Source organism: Paramisgurnus dabryanus, chromosome 9 (assembly GCF_030506205.2).
Source record: "Paramisgurnus dabryanus chromosome 9, PD_genome_1.1, whole genome shotgun sequence".
NCBI lineage: Eukaryota > Metazoa > Chordata > Actinopteri > Cypriniformes > Cobitidae > Paramisgurnus > Paramisgurnus dabryanus.
This window is the reverse complement of record NC_133345.1, coordinates 6,539,497-6,549,496: the sequence shown is the minus strand read 5'-3', so window position 1 is coordinate 6,549,496 and position 10,000 is coordinate 6,539,497. Positions and strand designations below refer to the sequence as shown.

General features: G+C 45.5%; 1 protein-coding gene, 13 non-coding genes and 10 pseudogenes across 14 annotated transcripts in view; 23 read left to right on the top strand and 1 right to left on the bottom strand.

The window, feature by feature from the left end:
* Nucleotides 1–13, top strand: part of LOC135724963 (5S ribosomal RNA) — a 119-nt gene extending 106 nt beyond the window's left edge. Inside the window, exon 1 of the ribosomal RNA XR_010524618.1 lies at nt 1–13. This exon is cut by the window's left edge and continues 106 nt beyond it. This is a non-coding gene — a ribosomal RNA (5S ribosomal RNA).
* A 120-nt stretch (nt 14–133) lies between these two features.
* LOC135726274 (5S ribosomal RNA) lies at nt 134–252 on the top strand (annotated as a pseudogene).
* Nucleotides 253–373: 121 nt separating this feature from the next.
* On the top strand, nt 374–492 carry LOC135723380 (5S ribosomal RNA). The gene has a single exon (XR_010523087.1). It is a non-coding gene; the product is annotated as a 5S ribosomal RNA (ribosomal RNA).
* A 2,537-nt stretch (nt 493–3,029) lies between these two features.
* Nucleotides 3,030–4,160, bottom strand: LOC135721894 (uncharacterized). Its single transcript, XM_065244303.2, has 3 exons — nt 4,029–4,160; nt 3,470–3,940; nt 3,030–3,369 (listed from the first exon to the last, which is right to left on the bottom strand). Exons 2-3 carry the CDS (start codon nt 3,832–3,834, stop codon nt 3,030–3,032), a joined length of 705 nt encoding a protein of 234 aa, XP_065100375.2. The 5' UTR covers nt 3,835–3,940; nt 4,029–4,160.
* A 1,045-nt stretch (nt 4,161–5,205) lies between these two features.
* On the top strand, nt 5,206–5,324 carry LOC135726922 (5S ribosomal RNA; annotated as a pseudogene).
* Nucleotides 5,325–5,461: 137 nt separating this feature from the next.
* LOC135725579 (5S ribosomal RNA) lies at nt 5,462–5,580 on the top strand (annotated as a pseudogene).
* Nucleotides 5,581–5,701: 121 nt separating this feature from the next.
* On the top strand, nt 5,702–5,820 carry LOC135723794 (5S ribosomal RNA). Its single transcript, XR_010523480.1, has one exon. It is a non-coding gene; the product is annotated as a 5S ribosomal RNA (ribosomal RNA).
* Nucleotides 5,821–5,945: 125 nt separating this feature from the next.
* Nucleotides 5,946–6,064, top strand: LOC135726756 (5S ribosomal RNA; annotated as a pseudogene).
* Nucleotides 6,065–6,185: 121 nt separating this feature from the next.
* LOC135723090 (5S ribosomal RNA) lies at nt 6,186–6,304 on the top strand. Its single transcript, XR_010522805.1, has one exon. It is a non-coding gene; the product is annotated as a 5S ribosomal RNA (ribosomal RNA).
* A 125-nt stretch (nt 6,305–6,429) lies between these two features.
* LOC135724223 (5S ribosomal RNA) lies at nt 6,430–6,548 on the top strand. Its single transcript, XR_010523893.1, has one exon. It is a non-coding gene; the product is annotated as a 5S ribosomal RNA (ribosomal RNA).
* A 126-nt stretch (nt 6,549–6,674) lies between these two features.
* LOC135724962 (5S ribosomal RNA) lies at nt 6,675–6,793 on the top strand. Its single transcript, XR_010524617.1, has one exon. It is a non-coding gene; the product is annotated as a 5S ribosomal RNA (ribosomal RNA).
* Nucleotides 6,794–6,913: 120 nt separating this feature from the next.
* Nucleotides 6,914–7,032, top strand: LOC135723379 (5S ribosomal RNA). Its single transcript, XR_010523086.1, has one exon. It is a non-coding gene; the product is annotated as a 5S ribosomal RNA (ribosomal RNA).
* A 120-nt stretch (nt 7,033–7,152) lies between these two features.
* LOC135725927 (5S ribosomal RNA) lies at nt 7,153–7,271 on the top strand (annotated as a pseudogene).
* Nucleotides 7,272–7,392: 121 nt separating this feature from the next.
* Nucleotides 7,393–7,511, top strand: LOC135723089 (5S ribosomal RNA). Its single transcript, XR_010522804.1, has one exon. It is a non-coding gene; the product is annotated as a 5S ribosomal RNA (ribosomal RNA).
* A 129-nt stretch (nt 7,512–7,640) lies between these two features.
* LOC135723449 (5S ribosomal RNA) lies at nt 7,641–7,759 on the top strand. The gene has a single exon (XR_010523154.1). It is a non-coding gene; the product is annotated as a 5S ribosomal RNA (ribosomal RNA).
* A 125-nt stretch (nt 7,760–7,884) lies between these two features.
* LOC135724960 (5S ribosomal RNA) lies at nt 7,885–8,003 on the top strand. The gene has a single exon (XR_010524615.1). It is a non-coding gene; the product is annotated as a 5S ribosomal RNA (ribosomal RNA).
* Nucleotides 8,004–8,123: 120 nt separating this feature from the next.
* Nucleotides 8,124–8,242, top strand: LOC135726733 (5S ribosomal RNA; annotated as a pseudogene).
* Nucleotides 8,243–8,363: 121 nt separating this feature from the next.
* On the top strand, nt 8,364–8,482 carry LOC135723378 (5S ribosomal RNA). The gene has a single exon (XR_010523085.1). It is a non-coding gene; the product is annotated as a 5S ribosomal RNA (ribosomal RNA).
* Nucleotides 8,483–8,603: 121 nt separating this feature from the next.
* LOC135725797 (5S ribosomal RNA) lies at nt 8,604–8,722 on the top strand (annotated as a pseudogene).
* A 121-nt stretch (nt 8,723–8,843) lies between these two features.
* LOC135726876 (5S ribosomal RNA) lies at nt 8,844–8,962 on the top strand (annotated as a pseudogene).
* A 120-nt stretch (nt 8,963–9,082) lies between these two features.
* On the top strand, nt 9,083–9,202 carry LOC135725586 (5S ribosomal RNA; annotated as a pseudogene).
* Nucleotides 9,203–9,322: 120 nt separating this feature from the next.
* On the top strand, nt 9,323–9,441 carry LOC135724496 (5S ribosomal RNA). Its single transcript, XR_010524160.1, has one exon. It is a non-coding gene; the product is annotated as a 5S ribosomal RNA (ribosomal RNA).
* A 119-nt stretch (nt 9,442–9,560) lies between these two features.
* On the top strand, nt 9,561–9,679 carry LOC135726869 (5S ribosomal RNA; annotated as a pseudogene).
* Nucleotides 9,680–9,816: 137 nt separating this feature from the next.
* On the top strand, nt 9,817–9,935 carry LOC135723088 (5S ribosomal RNA). Its single transcript, XR_010522803.1, has one exon. It is a non-coding gene; the product is annotated as a 5S ribosomal RNA (ribosomal RNA).
* Nucleotides 9,936–10,000: the final 65 nt, after the last annotated feature.

Genomic DNA, 10,000 nt, shown 5'->3' with positions numbered 1-10,000 from the left:
GGTGCTGTAAGAATTTAATTAATTAATTTTTTATGTCATTTTTCCCATGAATGCGTCCTTTCTGTAAGCGTTCTCCCATGGCATGGCGTTGCCACATTAGTTTTGAAGTGTCTCTCGAATCAAGTCCGCACTCGCTTATGGCCACACCACCCTGAGCACGCCCGCTCTCGTCTGATCTCGGAAGCCAAGCAGGGTCGGGCCTGGTTAGTACTTGGATGGGAGATTGCCTGGGAATACCTGGTGCAGTAAGCATTTAATTAATTAATTATTTATGTCATTTTTTCCCATGAATGCGTTCTTTCTGTAAGCGTTCACTGATGTCATGGCGTTGCCACATAAGTTTTGAAGTGTCTATCGAATCGAGTCGGCACTCGCTTACGGCCACACCACCCTGAGCACGCCCGCTCTCGTCTGATCTCGGAAGCCAAGCAGGGTCGGGCCTGGTTAGTACTTGGATGGGAGACCGCCTGGGAATACCTGGTGCTGTAAGCATTTAATTAATTAATTATTTATGTCATTTTTTCCCATGAATGCGTTCTTTCTGTAAGCGTTCACTGATGTCATGGCGTTGCCACATAATTCTTGAAGTGTCTATCGAATCGAGTCGGTACTCGCTTACGGCCACACCACCCTGAGCACGTCAGCTCTCGTCTGATCTCGGAAGCCAAGCAGGGTCGGGCCTGGTTAGTACTTGGATGGGAGACCGCCTGGGAATGGCTCATGACCCCTGCAAGTACATATTGCTCAACCCTGGGATCGATCGAAAGTGATCAAAACGGATGGTGTCAACTACTGAAGTGTTATTTACATAAATTGTACATTTACATGCCTAATTTATTAAAATCCACTAATCTGTTGAATGTTTTGTTTATTATTTTCATAGGTTGATTTGATGTAGCTGATGAGATTCATATAGTCAAGTGAAAAAGTGTGCAAGTGTTAAATTTTTTGGGCTGAATTAAGAAAGGTTAGCCAGATTATTAATTGTACTGTATTAATTTACTCTCATTTTGTCTCGAAGACTTTTAATTGCTTAAATGTTTTTTTTACACTATCCCACCCCTTCTGAAACCCAAGCATACAGTACAGAGACTCCAACACACTTGAAATACCTTTACAACTTTTATTTTTCACCCAGAATGTGTTTCATTTAAAAAGCAATGCATGAAAACACAAGTAAACAAGATCTGTTTAGTTTAAAGGTCTCTCACCACAGATCTACGAGCGAGAACACGAGACAGGATGAGAGACAAACATTTACTACCATTTGCAAACATTTAGTTAATCATGGAGCTGACAGACATACAAACATCACAAGGACACGCACACATAAATAACATTAATAAGAATCAAAAACACTTAAAGGTGTAACAGAGGATTTTCTCGAATTTTAGAAAAGAACCACCTTCTCCACTTTTTAAAAAAATGCAATTGCGCAACACTCCTGATTGACAACTAACCCCGGATTTCCACCGACTGCGGAGCAGCTGCAGATCAGCTCCGCTGCGTTACGTCTCCGCACTCTGCCGTCCGCCAATACCCACCAGTTCCGTTTTTGTTGCAGAGCGGCTGCGTGCTGAAGTGACGAGGTCTCGCAAATTCACGTGATGATCGCGCGATACCTAGTTCTGTCTCTGCCCATTATGCCGTTGAATTATGACGTTTTTACAAACCAGCCCAGATCACAACACGAGATCTCGCATAGACAGAGCAGTACATCAAATCCATCCAAAATTCAAAAAATAAGAAGGCTGCTAAAACATGTATATATGCTTTATCTTTAATGTATTTATTTGAAACTCCCCTGGCTCTGTTCCTGTCTATTATTTGTTGTTTCTGTATTAATGACTTTATTTGTGTGTGTTTGTAATGTTTGTATTGCAAAGATTTAATAAAAAAACACGAGTTCTCGTGAATTCAGGTATGATCACGCGATAAAGTCATGGCTCCGCCCTGCGGAGCTGTCCGGCATCCGTCAAAAATAGAAGCTCTGCGTATTTGTGCCGGAGGGCTGCGGATGGCCGGAGCTGTGACGGATTCGGAGCGCAGTCAGTGGAAATACACACATTGACTTGAATGGAAACCGATTGACTCCGCCGCCGTTCCGCAACGGATCCGCAGCCGTTCCGCAGTCGGTGGAAATCCGGGGTAAGAGAACCAATAGTCTTGATGATCCACCTGGAAAAAGAAAATCCTCTGCAATACCTTTAACAATTAAAAACACAAACTTGTACTTAAGATAAAAATTAACAATTGGTTTGTACAGGCCAAAGCCCGGTTTATCCAAACAGGATTATCCAAAAACTCAGATCACCAATCAACAAATAAAGGCTCAAGCAATTCCTGTCTGTTACATTTTTTTGTGTGTTTTTCTTTGGCAAACTTTTGTTAAACATAAGCAGACAAAGACATACAAACATCACAAAGACATGAAGCTGACAAAGACAAACAAACAACACGCATGACAAAAACACAGATTATCTGAACATGAACAACCACTAAAGGGTATGTAAACTGATTGTGTTAGGTCGGAACTGATTAAGGTTAAAATTAATGAGGTTAGATTGGCCTTGATATTGAAGATAGGCCAGAACATGTTTGTATAAAAAAAAAAGATACTACAAAGTGCACTTTAACAGCAACATAAATCATAATAAAAACAAATACAAGAACATTCTTAAGCAAAACTGTAAAGTGCATTTTTTTTACTTTTGAACTATATAAATAAATAGATTGTACTTGCTGAAGCACTTAAAAAAACAAACAAACAAACAAACAAACAAACAAACAAACAAGCCTTTTTCTCTCTCATACAGATGGCACAGGAGAAGTGGCATCACACAGGTAAGTTATTTACACAGTTATTTATAGTTATTTACACAGTTCTCCTCTTTTCTAACTCGTACACCACATTGTCAAACCCAGATGTGGTGGATTTCCCAGTGTATGGACAGTAGGAAAATATCTTCTGGGTGCTTTCAGCCACTTTGTCCTTGGAAGGTGTGTACCTCTTCCACTGTCCACCACAATTAGCCATGTGGCAAGCCCCACATGGCCGCAAGGACTTGTTTGGCATGAATGCCTTGACTGCTGGTGCTGGAGGTACAAAGCTCCTGGCTGCACGATGGCCCACGAAACAAGACGGGGGAACCTGCAGCTGTGCGGGGAAAACCAGCAGTATGGGTGCTGTCGATACGGGGGGATCCATAGGTGGGCACAGCAGGCTTTGGCCGGAGGTGGGTGGACGCAGCAGGCCTTGGCAGAATGGTGGTGGGCGCAGCAGGCTTTGGCCGAGTGGAGGAGGACGACGCCATGGGCTGAACGGGCTGGTTCACAGAAGACACAGGCTTTGGCTCTTCAACAAATAATCTGGAAATATAAAATAAACATGTAATGAGTATTGATATGACATGTGTGCTATTTGCTTTCCACAGCCAACAGGTGAAACAAAGTGCTTATGACAACTTACCTCCGCTTCTCACCACGCCTTTTTCCAGCCTCGTGATGAACGTGCTGGTATTGGACCTGAGGCCGGTCTGGCGTTGTGAGGGATGTTGGCAGCACAGGAGCTTCCGGGAACGGTGCATCAGACAGCACTTTCAGGTGAGGCATCACCTTCGACAGTACCATCACCCCGTAGTTGGCATTTTTCTCCTCCGTGGGGGTGAAGGTCAAAAAGGACTTGGCGTTCAAGTTGGGCAGTGGAGTGGCGAGACCGCCGAGGATGGGGTTGTCTCGGACTCTCTCTGCAATCCTCTTATACTGTCCCTTCAAAGAAGCCGTGACCTGGCTGGGGGAGGTTAGCTGATTGTCCGGTGCTCGGTTCTTCAGCATCTTGGAGGAGGAGGTAGAGCAGTCGACTGTCCTCGGTCACATGTGCCGCCTGAGCGTACCTCATGCAGCAAACTTGGTCTTCTGGGCTGTTCTGAATCCGTTGTCACTGAAAATGATATCATGACATTTTGTGTAGGTGTGCTACATGTTTAATTATCCATTTCATCATAGGTTTCAACTGTTATTGAACTCACCGACAGCAGTTGTTGTCCTCGTACACAACCTTTGGAGCAGGAGCGTTGGCACGGCAAAAGCGGGCGACCAGACCTCTGGCCATGTGTGCGTAACACCGCTCGGACCCGGACTCCACCACCACCGTGGTCAAGAACTGACCCCACTCATTCAGCACGCTGGTGACGTACTGCATGGTGCCCTGGCCGTCGTTGTAGATCTTCCCTTGAGAATCTATAAAAACAATGCAGAACATTCATTATGTGGTATTTTAACAGTCTGTCTGTTCCATATGATCACATTGATCATTGACAAGTTTACACTTCTAAAGCATATTTATTTACACAGTGAATTTCAACTCCACACTGTTGTAACAACATCTCTATGGTCTTAAGAAGTGAGTCTGATCACGTTTTTGAAGTATTTCCAGGGATTTTCAGGTCATTTCATCGGCGACTGGCAGCTCATTAATTCATTTTCAGTGCATTCGTTTAATATAAAACATATATTATTTAATATAAGCATATTTAAGCTTTACATTTCGAGTCCACAAAGTAATAATACATTTGTCAAGGTCTCAACATGTAAAATCAATAATCTGGTCGCATTTTAAACGCATTTCAGAGATCAAACTTAGCTATTTTAATGTAAACAAGTGTTGCTAGCCTAATCAATCGGTGGTGTCAGTACGGCGCTAACGAGATATTATCATGTAAAACCTTGAATATCAGGCAAATTATCAAAAAACATATCGTGTTTCATTCACTACTTGGCACACAAATATAACAAACGTACCTGTGTGAGTAAATAAACACAGTCGAATCGCTCCTCAATGACACCGACTCCAATGTGAATATTTACCAGTCCTGAATAAATTAGATGACGTATCCGATCCTCGCTCAATGATTGGTCCGTTGAGCGCGAGCTCTGCTCAGCATTGCTCAACCATTGGCTGTCGCTGCTCAGCATTGCTCAACCATTGGCTGATCGCTGCTCAGCTCTGCTCAACCATTGGACGGCTGACGATCGCTTAGGTACTTGGAGGGGAACTTGCTTGGGAATACCAGGTGCTGTAAGCATTTAATTAATTAATTATTTATGTCATTTTTTCCCATGAATGCGTCCTTTTTGTAAGCATTTACCAATGTCATGGCGTTGCCACATTAGTCTTGAAGTGTCTCTCGAATCGAGTCGTCACTCGCTTACTGCCACACCACCCTGAGCACGCCCGCTCTCGTCTGATCTCGGAAACCAAGCAGGGTCGGGACTGGTTAGTACTTGGATGGGAGATCGCCTGGGAATACCAGGTTCTGTAAGCATTTAATTAAATATTTATTTAATTAAATATTTATTCATGTCATTTTTTCCCATGAATGCGTCCTTTCTGTAAGCGTTCTCCCATGGCATGGCGTTGCCACATTAGTTTTGAAGTGTCTCTCGAATCGAGTCAGCACTCGCTTACGGCCACACCACCCTGAGCACGCCCGCTCTCGTCTGATCTCGGAAGCCAAGCAGGGTCGGGCCTGGTTAGTACTTGGATGGGAGACCGCCTGGGAATATCAGGTTCTGTAAGCATTTAATTAATTAATTATTTATGTCATTATTTCCCATGAATGCGATCTTTCTGTAAGCGTTCACTGATGTCATGGCGTTGCCACATAAGTCTTGAAGTGTCTATCGAAGCGAATCAGCACTCGCTTTCGGCCACACCACCCTGAGCACGCCCGCTCTCGTCTGATCTCGGAAGCCAAGCAGGGTCGGGCCTGGTTAGTACTTGGATGGGAGACCGCCTGGGAATACCAGGTGCTGTAAGCATTTAACTAATTAATTATTTATTTATGTCATTTTTTCCCATAAATGCGTCCTTTTTGTAAGCATTTACCAATGTCATGGCGTTGCCACATTAGTCTTGAAGTGTCTCTCGAATCGAGTCGGCACTCGCTTACTGCCACACCACCCTGAGCACGCCCGCTCTCGTCTGATCTCGGAAGCCAAGCAGGGTCGGGACTGGTTAGTACTTGGATGGGAGACCGCCTGGGAATACCAGGTGATGTAAGCATTTAATTACTTAATTATTTATGTCATTTTTTCCCATGAATGCATTCTTTCTGTAAGCGTTCACTGATGTCATGGCGTTGCCACATAAGTTTTGAAGTGTCTATCGAATCGAGTCGGCACTCGCTTACGGCCACACCACCCTGAGCACGCCCGCTCTCGTCTGATCTCGGAAGCCAAGCAGGGTCGGGCCTGGTTAGTACTTGGATGGGAGACCGCCTGGGAATACCAGGTGCTGTAAGCATTTAATTAATTAAATATTTATTTATGTCATTTTTTCCCATGAATGCGTCCTTTCTGTAAGCATTTACCGATGTCATTGCGTTGCCACATTAGTCTTGAAGTGTCTCTCGAATCGAGACAGCACTCGTTTACGGCCACACCACCCTGAGCACGCCCGCTCTCGTCTGATCTCGGAAGCCAAGCAGGGTCGGGCCTGGTTAGTACTTGAATGGGAGACCGCCTGGGAATACCAGGTGCTGTAAGCGTTTAAATAATTCATTATTTATTTATGTCATTTTTTTCCCATGAATGCGTCCTTTCTGTAAGCATTTACCGATGTCATTGCGTTGCCACATTAGCCTTGAAGTGTCTCTCGAATCGAGTCAGCACTCGTTTACGGCCACACCACCCTGAGCACGCCCGCTCTCGTCTGATCTCGGAAGCCAAGCAGGGTCGGGCCTGGTTAGTACTTGGATGGGAGACCGCCTGGGAATACCTGGTGCTGTAAGAATTTAATTAATTAATTATTTATGTCATTTTTCCCATGAATGCGTCCTTTCTGTAAGCATTCTCACATGGCATGGCGTAGCCACATTAGTTTTGAAGTGTCTCTCGAATCAAGTCCGCACTCGCTTACGGCCACACCACCCTGAGCACGCCCGCTCTCGTCTGATCTCGGAAGCCAAGCAGGGTCGGGCCTGGTTAGTACTTGGATGGGAGACCGCCTGGGAATACCTGGTGCTGTAAGCATTTAATTAATTAATTATTTATGTCATTTTTCCCATGAATGCGTCCTTTCTGTAAGCGTTCTCCCATGGCATGGCGTTGCCACATTAGTTTTGAAGTGTCTCTCGAATCGAGTCAGCACTCGCTTACGGCCACACCACCCTGAGCAAGCCCGCTCTCGTCTGATCTCGGAAGCCAAGCAGGGTCGGGCCTGGTTAGTACTTGGATGGGAGACCGCCTGGGAATACCAGGTTCTGTAAGCATTTAATTAATTAATTATTTATGTCATTTTTTCCCATGAATGCGATCTTTCTGTAAGCGTTCACTGATGTCATGGCGTTGCCACATAAGTCTTGAAGTGTCTATCGAAGCGAGTCAGCACTCGCTTACGGCCACACCACCCTGAGCACGCCCGCTCTCGTCTGATCTCGGAAGCCAAGCAGGGTCGGGCCTGGTTAGTACTTGGATGGGAGACCGCCTGGGAATACCAGGTGCTGTAAGCATTTAATTAATTAATTAATAATTTTTTTATGTCATTTTTTCCCATGAATGCGTCCTTTCTGTAAGCGTTCTCCCATGGCATGGCGTTGCCACATTAGTTTTGAAGTGTCTCTCGAATCAAGTCCGCACTCGCTTACGGCCACACCACCCTGAGCACGCCCGCTCTCGTCTGATCTCGGAAGCCAAGCAGGGTCGGGCCTGGTTAGTACTTGGATGGGAGACCGCCTGGGAATACCGGGTGCTGTAAGCATTTAATTAATTAATTATTTTTTTATGTCATTTTTTCCCATGAATGCGTCCTTTCTGTAACCATTTACCGATGTCATTGCGTTGCCACATTAGCCTTGAAGTGTCTCTCGAATCGAGTCAGCACTCGTTTACGGCCACACCACCCTGAGCACGCCCGCTCTCGTCTGATCTCGGAAGCCAAGCAGGGTCGGGCCTGGTTAGTACTTGGATGGGAGACCGCCTGGGAATACCTGGTGCTGTAAGAATTTAATTAATTAATTTTTTATGTCATTTTTCCCATGAATGCGTCCTTTCTGTAAGCGTTCTCCCATGGCATGGCGTTGCCACATTAGTTTTGAAGTGTCTCTCGAATCAAGTCCGCACTCGCTTATGGCCACACCACCCTGAGCACGCCCGCTCTCGTCTGATCTCGGAAGCCAAACAGGGTCGGGCCTGGTTAGTACTTGGATGGGAGATTGCCTGGGAATACCTGGTGCAGTAAGCATTTAATTAATTAATTATTTATGTCATTTTTTCCCATGAATGCGTTCTTTCTGTAAGCGTTCACTGATGTCATGGCGTTGCCACATAAGTTTTGAAGTGTCTATCGAATCGAGTCGGCACTCGCTTACGGCCACACCACCCTGAGCACGCCCGCTCTCGTCTGATCTCGGAAGCCAAGCAGGGTCGGGCCTGGTTAGTACTTGGATGGGAGACCGCCTGGGAATACCTGGTGCTGTAAGCATTTAATTAATTAATTATTTATGTCATTTTTTCCCATGAATGCGTTCTTTCTGTAAGCGTTCACTGATGTCATGGCGTTGCCACATAATTCTTGAAGTGTCTATCGAATCGAGTCGGTACTCGCTTACGGCCACACCACCCTGAGCACGTCAGCTCTCGTCTGATCTCGGAAGCCAAGCAGGGTCGGGCCTGGTTAGTACTTGGATGGGAGACCGCCTGGGAATACCAGGTGCTGTAAGCATTTAATTAATTAAATATTTATGTCATTTTTTCCCATGAATGCGTCCTTTCTGTAAGCATTTACCAATGTCATGGCGTTGCCACATTAGTCTTGAAGTGTCTCTCGAATCGAGTCGTCACTCGCTTACTGCCACACCACCCTGAGCACGCCCGCTCTCGTCTGATCTCGGAAACCAAGCAGGGTCGGGACTGGTTAGTACTTGGATGGGAGACCGCCTGGGAATACCTGGTGCTGTAAGAATTTAATTAATTAATTATTTATGTCATTTTTCCCATGAATGCGTCCTTTCTGTAAGCGTTCTCCCATGGCATGGCGTTGCCACATTAGTTTTGAAGTGTCTCTTGAATCAAGTCCGCACTCGCTTACGGCCACACCACCCTGAGCACGCCCGCTCTCGTCTGATCTCGGAAGCCAAGCAGGGGTCGGGCCTGGTTAGTACTTGGATGGGAGACCGCCTGGGAATACCTGGTGCTGTAAGCATTTAATTAATTAATTATTTATGTCATTTTTTCCCATGAATGCGTTCTTTCTGTAAGCGTTCACTGATGTCAGGGCGTTGCCACATAAGTTTTGAAGTGTTTATCGAATCGAGTCGGCACCTGTTACGGCCACACCACCCTGAGCACGCCCGCTCTCGTCTGATCTCGGAAGCCAAGCAGGGTTGGGCCTGGTTAGTACTTGGATGGGAGACCGCCTGGGAATACCAGGTGCTGTAAGCATTTAATTAATTAATTATTTGTCATTTTTTCCCATGAATGCGTCCTTTTTGTAAGCATTTACCAATGTCATGGCGTTGCCACATTAGTCTTGAAGTGTCTCTCGAATCGAGTCGTCACTCGCTTACTGCCACACCACCCTGAGCACGCCCGCTCTCGTCTGATCTCGGAAGCCAAGCAGGGTCGGGACTGGTTAGTACTTGGATGGGAGATCGCCTGGGAATACCAGGTTCTGTAAGCATTTAATTAAATATTTATTTAATTAAATATTTATTTATGTCATTTTTTCCCATGAATGCGTCCTTTCTGTAAGCGTTCTCCCATGGCATGGCGTTGCCACATTAGTTTTGAAGTGTCTCTCGAATCGAGTCAGCACTCGCTTACGGCCACACCACCCTGAGCACGCCCGCTCTCGTCTGATCTCGGAAGCCAAGCAGGGTCGGGCCTGGTTAGTACTTGGATGGGAGACCGCCTGGGAATACCAGGTGCTGTAAGCATTTAACTAATTAATTATTTATTTATGTCATTTTTTCCCATGAATGCGTCCTTTTTGTAAGCATTT